The 21,586-nt window shown below is 46.8% G+C and overlaps 1 protein-coding gene and 1 non-coding gene across 2 annotated transcripts in view; one reads left to right on the plus strand and one right to left on the minus strand.

Moving 5' to 3' along the window:
• Nucleotides 1-2,994: 2,994 nt before the first annotated feature.
• EMP2 (epithelial membrane protein 2) overlaps nucleotides 2,995-21,586 on the minus strand; it is a 36,623-nt gene continuing 18,031 nt past the window's right edge. Inside the window, exons 2-5 of the mRNA XM_029222215.1 lie at nucleotides 11,098-11,232; nucleotides 8,810-8,900; nucleotides 4,467-4,613; nucleotides 2,995-3,251 (exon numbers count right to left, since the gene is read on the minus strand). Coding sequence (XP_029078048.1) covers nucleotides 3,064-3,251; nucleotides 4,467-4,613; nucleotides 8,810-8,900; nucleotides 11,098-11,175 — 504 coding nt within the window. The 5' untranslated portion in view covers nucleotides 11,176-11,232 and the 3' untranslated portion in view covers nucleotides 2,995-3,063. The remainder of the gene's footprint in view (nucleotides 3,252-4,466; nucleotides 4,614-8,809; nucleotides 8,901-11,097; nucleotides 11,233-21,586) is intronic.
• Nucleotides 7,336-7,408, plus strand: TRNAW-CCA. Its single transcript has one exon. It is a non-coding gene; the product is annotated as a tRNA-Trp (tRNA).

Consider the following 21,586-nt stretch of genomic DNA (forward strand, 5'->3'; position numbering starts at 1 on the left):
GGCAGATTTTAAATGATGCTACAGCTTCTATTCAAGCCACCGTGTTTAGTGTGCTTACGTATGGGCTTGAGGGTCTAGGTTTCTTCATCACCAGTGAATATAGAGCATGCTATGACTTCAGCCTGATCAGGGATACACACAGGCACACAATCCATAGCAGAGAGTGTGTGGCAGGGTGGGGGGATGTCTCCAATTTCCCTGTATTCGGGTATGAACAACATTCACGCAGAGCAACAAATCAAGCATTCTCCAAACTCATTTGAACAGAGACCCAAAGTAATTTTAATGCAAGTAACAAAAATGAGTTAGTCTGTCTCCATCCATAGCCCCTCAAATGAACGAATTACATTACTTTATAAAAATGTCCTAAAATATGCAAACTATAGTTCCCTCCAATGCAGTTGTTACCAGTAATATATTTGGTCCTGATATTCGCTTCTTGGATGCCTTAGCTAATCGACTTTGTCGTTGTCTGTGAATAACTGATCATAAGCACCAAGTGAGGGCTGAACCTACTGACGGGTAAGAAGGCTGGGTATTTTCTCGCTCATGCCATCCCCTTTCCCACCTCCCCAGGCCACGTCACACCACAGGGGGAAAGGCAGCACTCCTGTTTCGCAAAAAGCCCCGGCATCACAGATGGATGTGGGCACTGAATGCTAAACAGTAGTGGAGACCAGCCCGGAAAATCCATGGGTCATTTCAGATACCCACTCCTGAAGTTTTTGGGGGATGGAAATTCATGCACTGCTTGGGGATAAGGCTTTCCAGATTTCTGGTTCTAAGGGGTTTTGTTTGTTTCCATTGTGACTACCAGGGAATTATAGAAAAGCCGCCTGAGCAGAAAGCTTGGGGCACTTAGAACCACCTTCCTCCACGAGGTATACGTAGCATCCTGCCAACTCCAGGGGTGTGAGCCACACTCCTACCCAAAACAGGAGTAATGACAGTTTTCCACTGAGGCAAGAAGTGACCATTTGTCCTGCCTCTGGCCCCATGTCCGCCTGTACTGTGCTGGTGGCCTCTCTGTGGGAGGGGCCCTGTCTCAGGCAAGATGTCTGGATTTGCTTGTCCCTGTGTTTTCAGAGCCTTGCACAGTGCTTGGAACACAGTAAGCATTTAATATTCTGTTGAAGCCGAATGAATGAATGAGTGAATGGGTAGATGGAGAGAAAACCCAATCCTGCACTAAAGAGGTATCCACGGTGGCCATAAACGACTCAAACCAGGCATTTCTCCAGCTCCACTGGAATTGCACTGAGGGCAAACCATTGCCCCACGTAGCAGAAGGTCATTTACATGGTGCCAGTGCTGACATGCGCAGATGGGTCCCAGGCGCACCTCCCAGCAGCAGGCTCATGACACACAAGGGAAAAGACAATGAGGTGCAAAGAGCTTCTCCCGTAGGCACTTCCCGAGGTCCCCGCATTGCCACACACCTCACAGCACTGAGGACCAGCTCCCCAGAGCCCTACCCCTCAGTACAGTCTCTGAATCCCTGGCAGCACTTACCCAGACCCTAGCAGGCAGCATCCCCTGAGAGACGCTGTACCCACTGTACCCACTGAAGTTTGAGAACCATGGCGATCTGGGCCCCGCCAGGGAAGGAAGTGTTCTCCGGGTGTAACCACACAGCACCGCCCCATCAGTGCCACCTCGCTCGGGCTGAGGGGGGGTGATATTCAGGCTGATCTAAATCCTAAATGCTTTTAACAGGCAGGCATAGGGCAGGCTCCCTCCTGCCCACCCACGGGCCTCTCTTCTGAATCCTTGGTTGTATTCTCTGCAGCCTTCACTGCTCTTTGTAATTCACTTTCCTAATTGGTTTTTAATCTGTCTCCTCTGCTAGACAATGAGCCCCACGAGGAGAGAGACTGTCTCGACATGGTTTCCCCTGTGCCTGGCATAAGCATCCCATCATTTATGCTGACGGATGAACGAAGGAATGGTGAATGGTCCTCTGAGGCTCCAGAAATGGGGGTTAGTAGAGGCCAGGCAGTCTTGAAGGCAGGCCAGGAAGAGAAGGAAAAGGCCTTCTGAATTCGGGTAGGGAGGAGGCTGCCCCCCCATCCCAGGGTGTCTGGCTATCGGGATCAAGGCCTGGGACTGGAGTTTGGGTGGTCCAGATGTGAGCAGCTGTGCAAGAGACAGTGAAGAATGAATAGCTGATGGAGGCCAAGGTTTGGGCCTCCAGTGGCGTCTAGACCCACCTCCCCATCTCGACACGATGAGATCTTTAACATTTGTGAGGCAGCTCTGCTCACCTGGCCCTGGGACCGTGGTCCTCAATCTTAAGGCACCTGAGCATCACCAAGGAGCTTGTTAGAAATGCAGGTTCCCCGGCCCCATCCCTGAAGACTGATTCTGTAGGTCTAGGGAGGGACCCTGATAGCCTGCATTTTACTAGGGGTCACCTGCTGAGATTAGGGTGAGCCTAAATCTGAAATCCAGGTTAAAGCTCACCTTCCCTAAGGCAAGCAGGTGACTTTGTCAGCAAATCTGGGTGGCACTTTCTGGACCCAGCCCATTACAGGAGGGTCGGGGCTCTGGTCTGGATGTAGACAGAACACCAGGGGCTATACCTGTTTCTCATGTGGAACCTGGCTAAACATCTGAGGAGGTTTCCTCCCTTACCTGGACCCCCCTCACTCCACCTTCTACCACTAACACAGAGAGATTCAGGAAGAAGAGCTGAGGTGAGGGAGGCTCAGCGTAGCCCAAACCTAGGGGAAGATGTCCCCCGAGACCTGGCTTTCTTGGCCTCTTGTCACATCACATTACATCCCCATGGTTAAGAAAGATCCTGCTGAACACTTTTGGATTTGAGCATTGCTGGATTTTTGGCTTTGTTGTGTTGAGTCTTTCGGATGGGCAGGAGTTCTGAATTCCAGCCTTCATAGTCTATTCTCTGATCTCAAGAATGCAAAAATTCTTCTCTTCTTTTGGCTTTTAAAGGAAACAATGTGTTTGCTAGAAAAACCACACAAAAAAATTGATTACATACAAAACGGTTATCTGAACGTGGATTCTGTACTGCAGCAAAAGCGACCCAGCTCCTGGGCTCTATTTGCGCTTCCTCAGTATCAGGTACATGAGGCCACTGATGAAGGTGAAGGCAAATGCCACCCAGGCCAGGATGAAGGAGTAGCCGTAGCTGCCGTCCGAGGTCAGGGCGTACAGTCTTGAGTTGTTCTTGTGAATGTCTTCGCGCCGGTCTGTATAAATGGAAGCTGCAATCATGACACACAGGCCTGTCGGAAGAAAGCCAGGGTCCAAATAAATCACAGACCACAGCATGCACCAGGGACCTGAGGGGACTATGGTCAGAGCTGAAGACAAACTTCAGTTTTTGTTATTAGTAGGTATTTATTTTAGTCTCTTGGAAAGATTACAACTAATATTTTGGAGCAGAATATTGCTGCCTACCCTGTAGCCATGTTGCTTCCCATTCTTGCTAGCTGAACTCAATGTTGTTTGGGCAGCCAGCTACCCAGCCCAAAGGGTCATAATTGGTCCAAGCCATCGGTCAGCCAGGCAGGAAGTAGTCTGCTTCGCAGGCCACGTACGGTCTCTGTTGCAGCTACTCAACTCTGCTGTCGCAGCATGAAAGCAGCTATGGATGATACATAAATGAGTAGGCGGGGCTGTGTTCCAATAACATTTTATTTGCAAAAACAGGCAGTGGGCCAGATTTGGCCCATGGGCCATAGTCTGCCAACCCCTCCTGGCAGTCCTGTTCCTGTTTACTTGCTATAGTTTATGGTTCCATGTGTCCCAGTTCTGGCCACAGAAAATCCTTCCGTGAAAAATATAATACCCTGAAAAGAGGGAGATGTGGGAGGAGAAAGCATTTTTTTTGTTGCTGTATTTTCCCTTGCTTACTGTTTTAGAAACTGTTAGGCCAGGATGAATGTCTGGAGCTGCAGCAGCCTTTTGGGGGTCATGAGGTCATCACTGACACTCTGAAGATGACAGCATGGAAGGATGGAAGGAGTGGGGCTTCTTGACGATGCTGCTGAGCTGCCAAACCAACTCTGACACCTTCCACCTTTAAGCGATTTGTTATATAAAAAAAAGTAAAGGTTTTTGTGGCTGAAGTCATTGCTAATTGGATTTTTCTCTTACTTGCAGCCAAAAGCATCCTCACTGAATCACCAACACTCACAGATATTAGTGGTAGGATGAGGTTAAGTATCCAGATTTTCCGTGGGGGACCTATGCTTCTCTCCTCTGTACCAAGACAGCAACTCCTACTTACCCTAGAGATCCCAGCTCAGGCTTCGTGTCTTCAGGACGCCTTTCTTGACCCCCTAACTAAATCTGAAGTCTGAAGTATAAAACATCCCACCAGGGCACAGCTGCCAACCTCTCCTTTCCAAGCCCTCACCTGCCACACTCCTCCCAGCTTCTACTCATGACTGGCTGGGAAGAGAGTGTTTACTCCAGAAGTCCATCGTTTTACTTACATGACATGAGCTGGATGATGGAGGTTAAAACAAATCTCTCTCCCTGCTTGAGGCGGAAGAGCTGGAGCACGAATATCAGAAAGGCAATGCAGCAGAGAATGGTGGACAGGATCATGGTGGCCTGGACCGCCTGCACCGTGGAGAATTCTGTGGGGAAGGGGCAAGAGCTCATGACTGAGGACCACAGACCACCCGGGCCACTGGGGTGCCCCTGGGGTGCACAGTGACAGCTCCAGAGCAGGGATGATGGGAAGCAAAAGGGCACCAGGCTTTCATCTGCACAGAATGAGCACAAGGGCAGCCAAGGAGTCTTCCTGACACCCCCTCCCTCCAGTGTCCATTTGTGCAATTGACCAGATGATCTCCAACAACCTTATCTGGAAAATGGAGCAAGAACCACCCACTATGCAGTCTTCCTGGTTTGGGTGTTGCCCCCGAGTGCCTGGCTCATGGTCAGGTTTTTTATTTAAAGTACAAATCCTCAGGTTCCAACCTGGCAGATTCTGGATCAAGAGGCTGGAATGGGATGGGTTGCGTCAGGATTGGGGGTCTGCACCGTATAAAGACCTCCAAAGGGATTCTTGGAGATACAGGGCTCACAGGGCTGAGGGACCTTCTGGAAGTGTTGTGTGGACACAAAATACCCTCTAAGAGGGTGAGCCTTGTGATTGTTATTTAGGAAAAGGGAAAGTGAGGGTTTTTTCAGATTAGACTTAGTGAGTGGGGCATGAGAGCTTGGGGCTCAGCACCGGGAATTTTCAGCGAATAAAGGAGCTGGTCTTGGGTGGAGGGCACTGCGTGTGGGAAGGACACAGGTGAGGCTATGAAGGGGTCAAGTGCAGGGACTGGAGCCACCTGTGTGGGTCTCAGTTTCCTCACCTGTAAAATGGGGATAGTAATAGCTCCCACCTCATCAGTGGGGGAACATGGAATGAACTCAACTATGTAAGGATTTCGGGCGGTGCTAGCAAAAAGGGAGACCTGTGTAAGGGCTGGATGTTATCACCAGGATGCAGCTAAGACAGGTGAGGGAACAGTGCCCAAAGCCGCAGAGGAAAACCTAAGGACAAATCCTCTTTTTTTTTTTCAATTTTACCTGAAACTGACTGGAGGGAAGCATGATTTGTAAGTACTTAATCCAACATTTACAGCAATGGATCCTGGTCCACTGGATCTCTCAGAGAGCATCTAGCCCCCTCCCCATTCCCTACGGTGAGAACAGAAACCAGAGCCCCCCCCCCCCACCCCCACACATACACACCATATGATTTCATATGAAGCCCAAGAGCAGGAGAGAGACAACCATGGTGACAGAAGTCAGAAACCCTGCTCCTTGGGGCAGGGGGTGGTGGGAAGTGAGTGGAAAAGGGCTCAAGGAAACTTTCTGAGGTGATGGGAATGTTCTCTATCTTGCTTTGGACAATAGTTACATGGGTATATGTATATAATTGTCAAAACTTTGAACTGAGCCCTTAAGAAGTGTGCATTTCCTTGTTTGTAAATTATAGCTCCATTAAAAATAAAAATCCTGCAGGCTACCCTGAGGTAAAATAAATCAGAATCTCTGGTGTTGGGATCAGACAAGAAGTGGGGCAGGGCATGTAAAGTCCCCCAGGGAATTCCAGCATGGGGCCAAGGTTGTGACCCTCTGGCTTAGAGCAGAGCTTCCCAACTTTGCCCGATCCCGGGAATCACCTAGGGGCTTCTTAAAATAGATTCCTGGGCCTCTTCCTCTGAGATTATGATACAGTCGTTCTGGGATGGGCACCAGGAATCTGTATTTTTAGCAAGTACCCCAGGTGATGGGGCAAATATGGAAAACATGGCTGCTGCTGTAGACTGAATGTTTGTATCCCCCCCAAAATTCATATGTTGAAATCCTAACCCCCAATGGGATGGTATTAGGAGGTGGGGGCCTTTGGGAGGTGATTAGGTCATGAGGGTGGAGCCTTCATTAATGGGATGAGTGCCCTTATAAGAGACACAATAACTTGTCTTGCTCTCTGCTCTCTGCATGGTGAGGACACAACAAGAAGGTGGCTGTGTGCAAACCAGGAAGGGAGGCCTCACCAGACACTGGATCTGCTGGCACCTTGTGAGAAATAAGTATCTGCTGTTCAAGCCACCCCATCTATGGTATTGTCTTAGCAGCCCGAATGGACTAAGACAAAGGCTTTAAAGAAAAAGATGGATTCATTTTTTTTAGAGCGGAGTTTCTCAAAGCTGGGGGGTGGGTGCAGCATGTACCACTGTCGGCTGATGAGATGAACGTAGGTGGAACCCAGCCAGGTCACCGAACAACCAAACCTCACCTAAAGAGAGGAATGTTCCCTTTGCTCGTGTTTAAATTCATCCAAGGACCCCCAAAGAGGAGGAGGAGCTCTACACCTGGTGCTTTCGCACTTTTGTAACACCTGCCAGTATCTGGGTGCTGGTGGTGGTTTTGGTTTTTAACCAGGAAAGAACCAGAAACAGATTCAAAGCCATCAAAAGGCAAGTGCATCTGTTCAGAATTTAATAACATCATTTGGTTTTCAATGTAGTTTTCTTTTTAATGTTTTCTTTCTTTTATGGTAAGTCATACCAGTGTATCACAATAGGCAGATAAAGTTCCCTTTAAAATAAATTTATGTAGGGAAAAAGTGAACTGTTTTAAAGCAGGTGTTGGCATGGTTTTTCTGTAAAGGCCAGACAGTAAATATTCTAGGCTTTGTGGCCATACAGTCCCTTGTTCATTGTCTTATTTTGGGGTTTTTTTGCTTGTTTTTTTTTTACAATGCTTTAAAAATATAAAAACCATTCTTAGCTCATTGGACTGAATCTGGCTGGTAGTTTGCCAGCTAGTTATTTTAAAGGAAAATAAGGGAACTCCCTGGTGGTCCAGTGGTTAGGACTCCGTGCTTCCACTGCAGGGGGCCCAGGTTCGACCCCTGGTCAGGGAACTAAGATTCTGCAAGCTGCATGGCACAGCCAAAAATAATTTTTTTCAATTTAAAAAAATAAAGAAAAATAAGCGGTAAGAAATGCACACAGGGGATGTTGTATGCAAACGACAGAAGCTTGGAAACATTGCCTCAGAGCACAGCCAGTGCTCCCAGCTGACCAGGCACCCTGGCAACGGTGGGGCTCCAACAGGGAAGAATTGCTGTTTCCAGGGTCAAGGGTTAGCACAGCAGAGAAACAGACCAGAGGGGAGCTGGCGTGGATTGCATTATGTGTTTTAGAATGCAGGCTTCAGAGTTGGTCATGTCTAGACTGGAATCCTAACTCCATCATTTTACTCCTGACTTTGTGAACTTGGGTTTCTTCTCTGTGTCTCAGTTTCCCCATCTTAAAACAGGGCCAACAGTCCCTGCAGACAGGGACAGGAGATCACTTACGTAAAGGACTTAGCCCAATGCCTCCCAGTAAACCTTCAATAAATGATGCCTTCTATTGGTATTTTTGCTTTTATTATGAATGTTGACATTGTTATTGCTGGAATAGCGAGACTTTAGGACCCAGTGATCAAGGTCCTTTGCTCTCTAAATAGAATTCCAGGAAAAAAAAAACATAAAAACAGGATGCTCGTTAAATTTGAATATCAGGTAAACAAAAACAATTTTTTTAGTATAGCATGTCCCATGTAATATTTGGGACATACTTATACTAAATTATTAGTTGTTTATGTGAGATATAAAATTTAACTGGGCATCCAGTATTTTATCAGGCACTGGGAGCCAAAATGCCTCTTCTATCAGTTCTACAACAGAAAACCAACCCATTCACTCCACAGTGGAGAGGGGTTGGCATGTTTTTAGGTGCGATTTTCTGTATTTGCAAAGCCCTTTTGTCTACTGTGGCTCCTGTGCAGGGGCAGGCACTGCTGTCACCTGCATGTACAGCTGAGGCTATTGAGAGTCTGAGCACTCACGTGACCTGCCCAAGGTAAGGTCACACAGCTCTTAAAGGAGCCGACTCTCAGGTTTCTGCCCATTAGGTTGCTCAGATGCAGGGAAGTAACACAGATGTCTCTGAGCCTATTTAGAGGTGTGGGGAGAAGATTCTAGATGAGGGCGGAAGCTGAGAAGGGGTGAGGGAGGGAAGCTCTACTTGGCCAAGAAAGAGAGAAGAGAAGGGTGGGGCCCAGCATTCCTGGAGTTGGTGCCCTCTGGCCTCTGGCTTCCCCACCCCCCTCCTGTCCCCAGCTTATGCTGACCCCTGCTCAGCATGCCCTGAGCAGCAGCCAGGCCCCTCTCTGCACAGGCTGTGATGAAGGAGGGGTGAGGAGTCAGACAACAGGGAAGCCTTTCTCCCGAGGGATCTTTTGTCACTCAGTGCTTTCCCAGCAGCTTCACACCCACCTTGAATGGAGTCATCGATTTCTGTACAATTCGTGTTGTTGACGCATACTCTCCAGATATCTGCAAAAAACTCCTCTCCTACCCACCAGGCCTGTAACACGAAATGGAAACACAGGGAAAGGCTGTTCGTTCGTTATGAAAACACGGGCCCCTAATCAGGTAAGGCACAGGAGTAGATGAGAATTCGGGACCGGTGCTTCTCAACCTGCGGTGTGCACGCAGGTCACCTGGGGATCTGGTTAGAATGCGGATTCTGGTTCAAGGGGTCTGGGGCGGGCCCTGAGAGTCTGCATTTCTAACAGGCTCCCAGGTGATGCCCACTCCACCAGTCTGCTGAAAGGGAAGGTCCAGGCCCTCCCAGGACGTGGGTGAGGAGGTGAGGCTCAGCTGGTGGTGATAAGAGCAGCCGGTGGTGAATTCCAACAGAACTGCAGGGGCGATGCCGGAGGGGAGGAGGGAAAGGATGAGATCTAGCGGGGAGAGCCTGTTACAGATGAAATAATCAGACAAAAGGCTCTCCTGCTTTCCATCCAAATGCTTGTGTTTCTCTCTGTGCTCCTGCTGCTCTTTGTCCCCAGATGGGCCTCCTTCTGCTTTCCGTCCACCCGAAGACTGGAATCTCCTCCGCCCACCCCCATCCAGGCAACAGTCGGTCACGGAGCTCCCACTACGCGCCTAAGGATAGTGCCAAGCGCAATTCCTAACTCACCGCATGACTCACTGACTGGCAAAAATGCCCACCTGTGTCTTCTCAGTAAGGGCCATGGTAACAGAAACACCCACAGGATTAGCTGTTGCTGTGGCTGATGGCTCTTCTGCCCTTAATGTTAATCTATCCCTTTCACTATGTCTGGGACCTTTTCAGGATCCCAAGGGACTAGATGAAAGCAATAGAAAAAGATTCTAAAAGAACATTCAAAACCACTTAGTTCACAGAGAGTGGGTCCTTTGGATAACGGTAGGTTCCCAGGACTTTAACTCACAGCATCAATGTGGTCCCTGCCCTGGCCACTCACGACAGCTCTTCCAGAACCTCCAGGAACCCAGACTCGATCACTGCACTCCTTACAGGATCCTTACAGGATGTAGAGCCAGGAGCCTCTGGAACGCTTCAAATCCCAGCTCTGCCACTTTCCTGCCATGTCAATTCCAGCAGGCTCCCTAAATGCCCTGAGGCCCAGTTTCCTCATCATAAAATAGTGCCAGGAGAGGACCTATCTTGTAGACCTGAAGGGAGGATTAGATGAGATGATGCACATAAAAGGGCTGAGCATACGTGCTGCCAGAGTTAGTACTCCCTAAGTGACAGGTGTTGTCCTGGTCTGTGTTGCTGTTATTTTGATGATTAATCGACAGGAGTCTATATGCAGCCAGACTGGATGGTTGCTTGTAGGTGCACTTTTTGGCTTTCTGAGCAGACTTTCTGACTCTAAATGTCTCCACAGTCTGAAACTATCAGGATTGAAGCCAGGCCTTTGGATCAGGGTGTGGGCCATAGGGCATCTCTGGTAAAACGCTTCATTTCCTGCCAGGAGGGATGTTAATCTATGCCCATAGGTTATTTATCAAATGCTATACGGCTGTGAGCTGGACACTCAAGGAAAGAACGAAATTTGTCATGGGCTCATGGGCAGAATGGGGAAAGTTCCAAGCATGAGCTCTGCCGGGAAGGGCATGGCCAGGTGGGCTGGCAACAAGGGATCCTGTCAGTAAGGAGATGTCAGAGACAGGAGGGGGCAAAGATCACCTGGGATGGGTCATCTGGGAGATCTAGGGCAATGGTCCTCAACCAAGGGTGATTTTGCCTCCCACGGGACACTTGGCAATATCTGAAGACATTTTTGGGCATCACAACTAGGGGCTAGAGTGCTGCTGGCATCACGTGGGTAGAGACCAAGGATGCTGCTAAACATCCTACGATGTGCTAAACATCCACAAAAAGAATGATCCAGCCCAAAATGACAACCGTGCCACGGTTAAGAAAATGACCTGCAGAGAGCTGAATTTAAGCCACATCCTCAAAGGGCTTCCTACAGCCAAGGCATCTTGCCAGGCTCTGTGGGGGACTCAGGGATAAGAGGACCAAGGTCCCTGCCCGTCCAGACACATGTGATGCTTCGAACCACCACACTTAGGCCAAGAGTCCTCGGGCCCAGGCTGAGGAGATGGGTGTGCTTGGTAGGGAGGATGACTCCAAATTATAATCACCTTGGGGATGTTCTCAATCCTACTTCTACTGACGTTAGGATCCAGAGGTTCTGGGATGGTCAAAAGGAAAGGGAACTTACATTGTCGATGGTGGCAATGAAGAGCAACGCCGCAGACGTGATGTGGAAGACGATGATGAAAGCCAGAAGCACCAACATTTTCACGGGGCACGGTGGCGCACGGAGTAGTAGCGTTTAAAGCCCAGAGGAGATGTGCTAAAGAGGGTGAAAGAAATTCAAATTTGTCAGTGACAAAGCACTAGGAAAATGAAAAATAAGCAACTTTTCATGGGGTTTTAGAAAATCTTAAACAGCTCTTCCCATCTTTCCTTTGCCTAGAGACTTTACTGGACAAAGTCTGGCAGGAGAAGCTCTTCTCTGTTGCATCCGGACACCAGATATTCCTTGTGGAGGAGGAGGGGTGAGGACCAATTAAAATCCCTAATTTAGAAAAGCATTGCAATTCTTCGAAGCAGCACACCGCGGGCACCAGGGCAGGAAAGAGTAGCTCTGTGTGTGCTAAAATGCTGTTCCAGATCCCCCACCCACCAGGCAATGCCATGGGGATTTCACAGCACCAGAGTAAGCTCACTGTCTGAGTATTCATTATCACAGTCCCCGCTGCCCTGCTGCGTAACAAAGCAAAAGTGATCAAATATTTCCTAATGAGCTGACCATTTATAAAATTAATCCCAATGTAAGTTGGTGCAGCCACTATGGAAAACAGTATGGAGGTTCCTGAAAAAAACTAAAAATAGAATTGCCATATGACCCAGCAATCCCAGCCCTGGGCATATATCCACAGAAAAGTATAATTTGAAAAGATACATGCACCCCAATGTTCATAGCAGCACTATTCACAACAGCCAAGACATAGAATCAACCTAAATGTCCATTGACAGATGAACGGATAAAGAAGTTGTGGTATATATGTATACATAATGGAATACTACTCAGCCATAAAAAAGAATGAAATACTGCCATTTGCAGCAACATGGATGGACCTAGAGATTATCATACTGAGTGAGGTAAGTCAAAGACAAATATCATATGATATCAATGTGGAATCTAAAATATGATACAAATGAATTTATTTACAAAACAGAAAGACTCACAGACACAGAAAACAAACTTATGGTTACCAAAGGGGAAAGAGGGTGGGGGAGGGATAAATTAGGAGTTTGAGATTAGCAGATACAAGCTACTATATATAAAATAGATAAACAACAAGGTATAGCACAGGGAACTACATTCATTATCCTGTAATAAACCATAGTGGAAAAGAATATGAAAAAGAAAATATATGTATATGTGTGTATATATATATATAAAACTGAATCACTTTGCTGTACACTAGAAACTAGCGCAACGCTGTAAATCAACTATACTTCAATTAAAAATTAAAAAATTAATCCCCACTCAAACACCCCTCAATATCTAACCCCATCTGAATAACATCCAACCACAAAAGGCAAACACAATGTGTGGCCGACAGCCGCAGTTTCATTTTCCTCTCTCTGCACATGAAAAGACTGCATTTCTCAGACTCGCCTGCAGTTAGGTCGGAGCCTTGTGACTAATTCTGGCCAATGGGCTGTAAGCAACATTGGCTTATGTCATTTCCAGGCTGAAGCAGTTCCGGGCTGAAGAGCAGGTGTGAGTTCTCCATGCTCCGTCTCCTTGATGGAGTAGTTGGGATGGTGGAGCCGTGATATGTTGAAGCCTCACACTTTGGACAGATATTGCGATTGGGAAATAAGCCTTTGGAGGTTAAACCACTGAGATTCCAGGGTAAACTTTTTTTTACTATGGTTGGACAGTCTTAATCATAGAAAACAGAAAGCGATAACAAAGTGACATTGGAAATCTTGCAAAAGAACTAGGGTTATATCAGGTTGATGAAAGTGACACTGAAGAACCGGTCAAAAGGCACCGAAGGGGTTAACACATGAAGACTTGTCCAAGCTGAACTAGTTAACAATAAAAGAGGAAAAAAATAAACTTGAATGATGTAGAAGAAGAAGAAAAAGGAGAAGGAGGAGTGGAAGAAGAAGGAGGAGGAGAAGAAGAGGAAGAAAGCAAAGAAAGCAAGCATTCAAAAGAATGCTTTGAATATTGAAGGATAAACAGCGACACTTGGGAAAACTGATGAAGTCTTTGAACATTTTTGCAAAAATGACCATCGTCTTGGTCAAACGACACGCAAACGTCAAGCAAAAATGTCACATCAGGGGCTTCCCTGGTGGCGCAGTGGTTGAGAGTCCACCTGCCGATGCAGGGGACACGGGTTCGTGCCCGGGTCCGGGAAGATCCCACATGCCGCGGAGCGGCTGGGCCCGTGAGCCATGGCCGCTGAGCCTGCGCGTCCGGAGCCTGTGCTCCGCAACGGGAGAGGCCACAGCAGTGAGAGGCCCGCGTACCGCAAAAAAAGAAAAAAAAAAAAGTCACATCAACAAATCCTGTTGGACGAGTGAATGCTACTAACTCCCCAAATCAATACTTGATTCATTCTTCTTTCATTCCAATAATTTGTGACCAGTTACTATAATTTTGTGTAACATAAAATTAAGTTTTAGTTTCACTTTTAAAAACCAAATCAGACCTCGTTTTCACTATTTATGATAACACTATAGCACCAGTTTTAAGTGGATTGATTTTGTTAACAGTCTCTTTCTCTCCCTCCAAATACTCCACCCCCCACACACATTTTTTCTGAACCATTTGAGAGTAAGTTGCCTCAGCCATAATTTACGTCTAAATATTTCTGTGTGCATCTCTGAAAAACAAGGACATTCCCATACGTAACCACAGCATGATAATCACAAAAATTGCACATTTTACAATATTTTATCTCACCTACAGTCCGTATTCAAATTTCTCCAATAATCTCAGTAACGGCCTTAGCTATGTTTTTGGTCCAGGACAAATCCAAGATAATGCATTGCATTTTGTTATCACATCATATTAGATTCTAATCTAATCTAATCTAGAATGGTTCCTTAGCCTTTCTTGGCCTTTCCTGGCATTGATATTATGTAAGAGTACTGACCATTTATTTTGTAGAAAGTCCCTCCATTTGTTTAATGCTTCCTAACGATTAGATTCAGGGTATGCTTTCTTGGCAAGAATACTCCATACTCATGTGTCCTTAGTGTGTCCCACCAGGGGGCATAGGATGTCAGGTTGTCCATTATTGGTGATGTTAACTTTGATTAAGGGGTTAAGGTTCACCAGATTTCTCCATTGTGCATTTTTCCTTTGTAATTAAAAAGTAATCTCTGGGGAGGTATTTTTTAGTGTGATAAAATGCACATAATTTTAAAATGTACTATTAATGACAATTAGTACATTCACAATGTTGTACATCCATCACCACTATCTAGTTCCAGAACGCTTCCTCACCTTGAAAGGAAACCTTGTACTCATTAAGCAGACACTCCCCATTCCTCCCTCCACTGGCCCCTGGCAACCACTAATCTGCCTTCCTTCTATGGATTTGCGTATTCTGGACATTTCATAGAAACGGAATGACACAAGATTTGTCCTTTTGTGTCTGCCTTCTTTTATTCAGCAGTGTTTTCAAGGTTCAGCACATGTAGGGAGATATTTTGAGATGATGTAAAGATCTAATCTCTCATCAAAATGTCACCCCAATAGCTGGAGCATCCACTGGTATTTCTGAAATAGAATAATTTAAAATAGACTTTTTGGACAAATACCATATGATACCACTTATATGTGGAATCCAAAATACGACACAAATGAACATATCTACGAAACAGAAACAGACTCACAGTATAGAGAACAGACTTGTGGTTGCCAAGGGGCGTGGTGGGGAACGGTAGGACTGGGAGTACGGGATTAGCAGATGCAAACTATTATGTATAGAATGGATAAACAACAAGGTCCTGCTGTATAGCACAGGGAACTATATTCAATATCCTGTGATAAACCATAATGGAAAAGAAAATGAAAAAGAATATATATATATGTACGTATAACTGAATCACTTTGCTGTAACAGCAGAAATTCACGCAGCACTGTAAATCAACTATACTTCAATAAATTTTTTTAAAAAAGAATAAAATAGCCTTTTTCTGATACCAACTCTCCCACTTAGAGAGCTGCACTGCACAAAACCCTCCACCCTTTCTCTGACCAGGCTCACTCCCACTCGTGGGACGCATTATTCCCTCGTGAGACTGAACAAGGCTCGTGAGCTCACACAGGGGCCCCTCTTTGAGACGCAGGACTCATTAACAATGAGCCAGGAGCCATGTGGCCTCAGAGTGACTCAGCCTGGGCGGTCCCAGCCGCAATTCTGCGCATCATTTGGAAGAACCCAGTGAATCAGCTCACAGATTCTCCCAATTCTTTTAAAAAGGACAAATTCCCCTTTGTTTAGGCCTGCATCATTCTTAGCTGCCATGCCATGCTGCCTCCAAATAGATGTGTTTCTGACCCTCACAAATAAAAGGTGCATTACCACACTGAATGCCACGTTACTTTAATATCAGCTGGAATGCCGAAGTGCCAGCATCACAGGCAGTGCCAATAACTACAGCGTGATAATAGCTTTACGTATTGTCCAGCTCAGATGACACAGATACGTAAGGACACATAACTAAAACTTTCTAGAAAAGGAAAGAAAGGCTTTAACTAACTCCTTCCTAAAGTGTGGAATTCAAATGTTATAATGCATGATTTTGGATGGTGCGTTGATATGGCATTAAATAACAGTGAACCACTGAACAGTGAACCACGTAGTAAGAAAGCCCCCATTCTAATCCTTCCAAGTCCATCAAGGAAAAAGACCCTGGGGTGCTAGACTGTCTCTAACACTTAGCAATTTTCTTTCAAACCAAAAGAAAAAGCAGAACTCTGGATGGGTCACAGTGCATAGCCAGAATTTAACAACGCTGTTTAGATTTTATTATATTTCTTTTTGAGGTTCTTTCTTTTTATAAGAAGTAATAACATTTACAGTAGTGATAGAAAGTCCCCTTTTAAAACAACTTTATTGAAGTTTTAAAAGTCATTTAAGAAAGATATTATGTAAATAAAAGGGCAGGTGGTCTTCAATGTCAGCAAAAATCCTGACGGTGGTTCTCAAATGCCTAGTGTCTGTGATTCCAGTTGGAATTCTGCTGGAATTCTGCTGGAATGAAACACTGCTTTCACACCTGGGAGTGATTCCAGTTGGAATTCCAGACATTAGAAATAAACCCCTGGAGAGAAAAGAGTAAGCTTTTACGAGAGGTCAAGTAAGGTCTTGAGCTCAGTGTAAGAGAAAAGTCTAGAGGCATACAAGGGTGGCTATGGCTTGATTTGAACCACTAGGAGTCCAGGAAAATTAGGGGAAACAGACATGTCACCTACTTAGTACTCTCCCATGTTGGTGTCTGGAATTCAGATCCCCAGTGAAAAACAAAATGAGGTAAATCAGCGACAGAACTTTCAGACCTAAGGCATTGCTCGTAACCTCACAACAGGGTTTGGAGTCAATTATTCACAAATAGAGAAGACCCCATGAACTTTTTTTTTTTTTTTTTTTTTTTTTTTTGCGGTATGCAGGCCCCTCACTGTTGTGGTCTCTCCGGTTGCGGAGCACAGGGTCTCGACGCGCAGGCTCAGTGGCCATGGCTCACGGGCCCAGCCGCTCCGCGGCATGTGGGATCTTCCCGGACCGGGGCACGAACCTGCGTCCCCTGCATCAGCAGGCGGACTCTCAACCACTGCGCCACCAGGGAAGCCCCCCCATGAACTTTTAAGAGACTAAAAATGATCCTCTACGCTTGCATCTCTATACCGAAAGAAGTTCCCCTTCATCACTATCCCTGACTCACTCTTCAAGTTCCTTTCCTTTAGTGACCCACTCTTCCCAGTTTCCTGTGCGTTTTTCCAGAAATATTTGTTAGGTGGGAACACTTACTCCACACTCTCCAGGTTTCCATGTGGAGGGAGCTGCCCCACAGTAACACTCCTGGCCTCAGGTCCCGCCCCTCACTCACTCCTTTGATCCTGACTGGAGGGTGCATCAGTGTCCACTTTCTGGATTGGTGGAGCTCAACCCACTGAGAGGCCACCTTGCAGCGCTTTTTCTTTGTCCTTCCCCACACCTCCTCCCTAGACAGCGAGTGGGTGTGTCTGTCCCCCAGAGCCCCAATTTCCCTTGGCTTAGGGGTCCAGGGGCTCATGGGGGGCAGGGGTGTGGAGCTAAGAGCCCATCCTCCAACCCAGCTTTTCTCACTTGATAATATCTCTAGAGATCATTCTTTTCCAGCATCTCTAGAGATCATTCTTTTCCAGCATCTCTAGAGATCATTCTTTTCCAGCATATGGATCCACCTCATTCTTGCAATGGTTGCCTGGTGTTCGGTTGGGTGGCTATGCCACGATCTACTCCACTAGTTCCCCACTGATGGCCATTTAGGGCGCTTCCAGACTTTTTGCTACTCCAAACTACACTGCAGTGAACATCCTTGCACTTATTTCTTTGCATGCTTGTGTTAGTATTTCTGAGGGGCAGATTCCAAGAAGTAGAGGTGCTGGGTCAAAGGATAAGTACATTTAATTTATTTTACTTTTAATTTTTCAATTCAATTCAAACTTAATTTACTGCAAAGCATAAACTGGACACTGTTAGTGCTGTGCCAGCCTTGATCTTCAGAGGGTTTGCAAAGGGTATAAAGTACTGGACCAACTGTTATGTATGGACTGGGTAGGTAGACAAGCCTTGATGATGTCATGTTTTCTGAGTTAATAACATCCCTTAGTTCCCCCGAAGTATAATTCTGGCCTATACAGACTAGCCTCTGTCATCCCCGTGGCTCTTCCCAGCGGTGCTCTCTCCTTCCCATGTTTTCTCCTGCACTGGGACTCTGTGGACCCTCTCTGGAGATACTGAAGAACAGACAGCTCCCTGGGCTATAGATGTTGGATGAAGCCCAGCCCAACAAACCCAGGGTGGCATCAAATTCATCTTTGCCATTCACAGGAATTTATTTTCCCTTCCAAAAATGTCATACTGAATGCTGATCCCTTTTGTCTCCCCTTTTCCTTGTGGGCTTCAGCGCTCTGCCAGCCAGGTCTGGTCTCAGTTCCTTGGAGCTGAGCTTCCGGGAGCACCCTGTCCCTTCCACCCTCAGCTGGCTCTCTCGCGCTGTCCAGGTCTCAACTCAAGCATCCCCTCCTCAGAGAAGCGGCCCTGATCACCCAGTAGCCACGCCCTTCCGGTACTGTGTATCCCATCAGTATCTGTCCCATCCCCCTGGCTTATTTTCTTTGGAAGATTTTCACTGTCAGAAAGCATCTTATTTGTTCACTTGATTGTTATCCATTCCCCCTCTTTCTCTGCTGTGCTGGGTGCACAGAAAGCTATTTGCTGTCATTTCTAGTTCTAGGAATGTAGAACTATAAAGGTTCTGGGAAAACTCAAAGCCCTGATTGTCCAGAGGCAGGAACTGAGGCCAGAAAGGGCCATGACACGATCAGATCCCACAGCAAAGCAGGAGCAAGAGAAGGACTAGGGGGTCTCCCAGCCCCCACTCCAATTGCCCTTTTGACCTCAGTGGGAGACCCCTCACAGGGTGCACAGCAATCTTTCAATACTCAACAACCATTTCCCAAAAGCCTCTGTCACTTTCAAGCACAACTTTCACCGAGCAGTCCGAATCACATTGTTTTTCCTTTGGTGATTTCTTCAGGGGCTGAGCAGGACATTCTGATAGGCCACCTGGGTTGGGGTGTTGCCCTGTCTGAAGGTGGGAGACTGTACTAGATGAGCTTTAAAGTTCCTGTCTAGAAATCAAAGTCTTATGATTTGCAGAACTTCTCTTTTAAAAATACGATTTGATCTACATAATACATATGATGATTAAGAAAAAAGAAGGTTGGGCTTCCCTGGTGGCGCAGTGGTTGAGAGTCGGCCTGCCGATTCAGGGGACACGGGTTCGTGCCCGGGTCCGGGAAGATCCCACGTGCCGCGGAGCGGCTGGGCCCGTGAGCCATGGCCGCTGAGCCTGCGCGTCCGGAGCCTGTGCTCCGCAACGGGAGAGGCCACAACAGTGAGAGGCCCGCGTACCGCAAAAAAAAAAAAAAAAAAGAAAAAAGAAGGTAATAGAATCAAAGACATATGATGAAAACCACAGCCTCTGCCCTACAGTCCTGATCCCCGGAAGCGATCTCTTTTAACACTTTCAGCTGTTTATTTTCCCCATAGTTCCACATGTCCAAACAATATTCATATATTTCTCTTTCCTGATTCATCTATTATAAACATTACTGACTTCCTGCCTAAGGAAGAGTTTCTTTCACCATCATCACTGTCCATCTTCCTACTCCCACCGTCCCAATATAGTCTTATCACACATCGATAATTCTCATTTACACTACGACCATGCAAATGTCGCACACTGCAGGGCCAAATAGTGTACTAAGATCGCACTTTTTTCTTCAAAACTCCCCTCTTCCCTAGCATTACTAATTGCCTTTTCTCTGCTCTCTCTGTGGCTCTATTTTCCCCATTTCTTCAGTTCTTTCCAAACTTCTTATCACTCCAGGGCTTCTACTGCAGAACCCCAGACGCAAAGCAATGCACAGTTTCAGTCGCAAGCCTGTAATGAGACTCCTCCTTTGCAGTGTACTGTCTCAAGCCAGCTCCTCTCTTCTAACTCTGCCCTCCCCTGCTCTCTGCCAGGCGCAGCCTCAGCAACTGCTGCTGTCACAGGACAAGCAAGACAAACATTCTTCAGGCAAGACCAGCAAATCTGCCCCTAACTGTGACCAGGGCACAGGATGCCAGCATAACCTCGAGACAGGTAGGAGACAAAGCAGATCCCTGGGGAGGCGGTGTGCTCGGAGGGGGTCATCCCACAAGAAAGGAGACTCCCCATGATTAAAGGTCGAGTTGCAGTTTACACAGCATATCTTGTGTTGGATCTTCATGTCAACCCTGTGAAGCTGGCAGGGCAAGGTATCATTATCCCCATTTTACAGATGAAAAACTGAGGCTCACAGAGACATCACATGATTCGCCGAGGTGGGACTCTAACCTCTGGTGTTCCAACTCCAAATCCAGGATATTTTTATACTACCCACTTTCCTGCTCCCATGCTTAGAACCTAATGAAAATCAGGCGAGAGGGCACAGGCAGCATCAAGTCATGCTTCACCTTTGGCTGGATTTCCCTCAAGCTTTGCACCAGGCAGGGGGGATTTGGGAAGGCAGCGTCCCTCTGCCCTGGCCATCAGCTAAAGTTGAGATATGACTGGGCTAATTAAGAGAGGACTTCATTAAAATCTATGCTTTAGTCATCATTTGTACTAAAAATAGATTTTCTTGCATTTCTAATCCTATTAGCTCACCGGCCCAGCTGAAGCATGTGTTGTCTTTATTGATCTACTCTGAGATTGGTTTGGACTTTGGATAGAGTTTTTCCTTGATCACTAAAAGGATTTATTCAGACACAGTAGAATGGACTCAGTTCTGTTTTCTAAATTTATCACAATGCACCCCCTTTCCACCCAGAAACTCAGGTGGATCTCGCCACCCTGATTTAGGTGCATTGTAGGAATCGTGGTAAAGCATTTTCAGACTGAAGGCCTAAATACTCCCTATTCTATAAAATACCCATAAAAATAATCCCGTAAAATAATAGAGAACACAGAATATTAGAACTTAAGATTTCTTTTTAAGGAAGAAGAATCAGTAGCTGGAGTAGAAGGAGCAGCAAATGGGTTTCCTTGAGCAGAAGCAAGAACCCTCTGGGTATCAGATCTGGAGCGAGTAGGGGAGCGGGGAGGAGGGGGCGAGGCACTGGGAGGTGTAGGTGGGGCTATGGAAATTCTGCACACAGAATGCAGTTTTCGTGGTTCAGTGAACTTCAAGTTCTAAAGGCTGATGGTTTAAAAAAAAAAAAAAAGGCTGATGGTTTGGGATAAGGGATGGTACTCCCAGAAATGTCCATCCAGACCTCCGATGACAAATAGGATATGCCAAGAACCGGCATCTCCTCGCTGCCTCCTAAGTAGCAGTGCTGTCCTACTATACCTTGGTCCAATGTTTGCTTGAAATGTGTGTGTGTGCATGCGTGTGTGTGTGTGTGTGTGTGTGCTGCGCATCTAGCACTGGGTGTGGAGAAAGTCCTGCTGGTGACTCACCGGCCCTCCCTCCCCCAGAAGCAACTTTTGATCTGTCGTTGATGGTGGGACATCACCAGTAGGGTCTTACACATGAAGAGAAGGCCAAGGGACCTTCCCACGGGTGATGTGAGTGTCCCCTCCTCTCCTTCCCTTCAGAAAAACACAAATCCCCACCACAGGGAGCCCCAGCCCCTGCCTGCTGTTGCTGAAAGGAAGCTGCTTTGGCCACGTTCCATTACGTGCAGGGGAGCGAGAGTGAGCCAGCTGCTTCCCGCGGCTGTTAGGATGACCACCCGACCACCTGATTCTAACCCCGCCCTCGGGAGTTCTCCCTGCAATCTAAACCACGGCCCATTCTCAGCTGAGTCAGAGGCTTTTCCCGGAATTGTAAGCAAAAGGACAATCCTGAGGTCTAGAACCTTTCAAAA

This window comes from Monodon monoceros, unplaced genomic scaffold (assembly GCF_005190385.1).
Source record: "Monodon monoceros isolate NGI ecotype Baffin Bay Population unplaced genomic scaffold, NGI_Narwhal_1 Super_Scaffold_13, whole genome shotgun sequence".
Taxonomy (NCBI): domain Eukaryota; kingdom Metazoa; phylum Chordata; class Mammalia; order Artiodactyla; family Monodontidae; genus Monodon; species Monodon monoceros.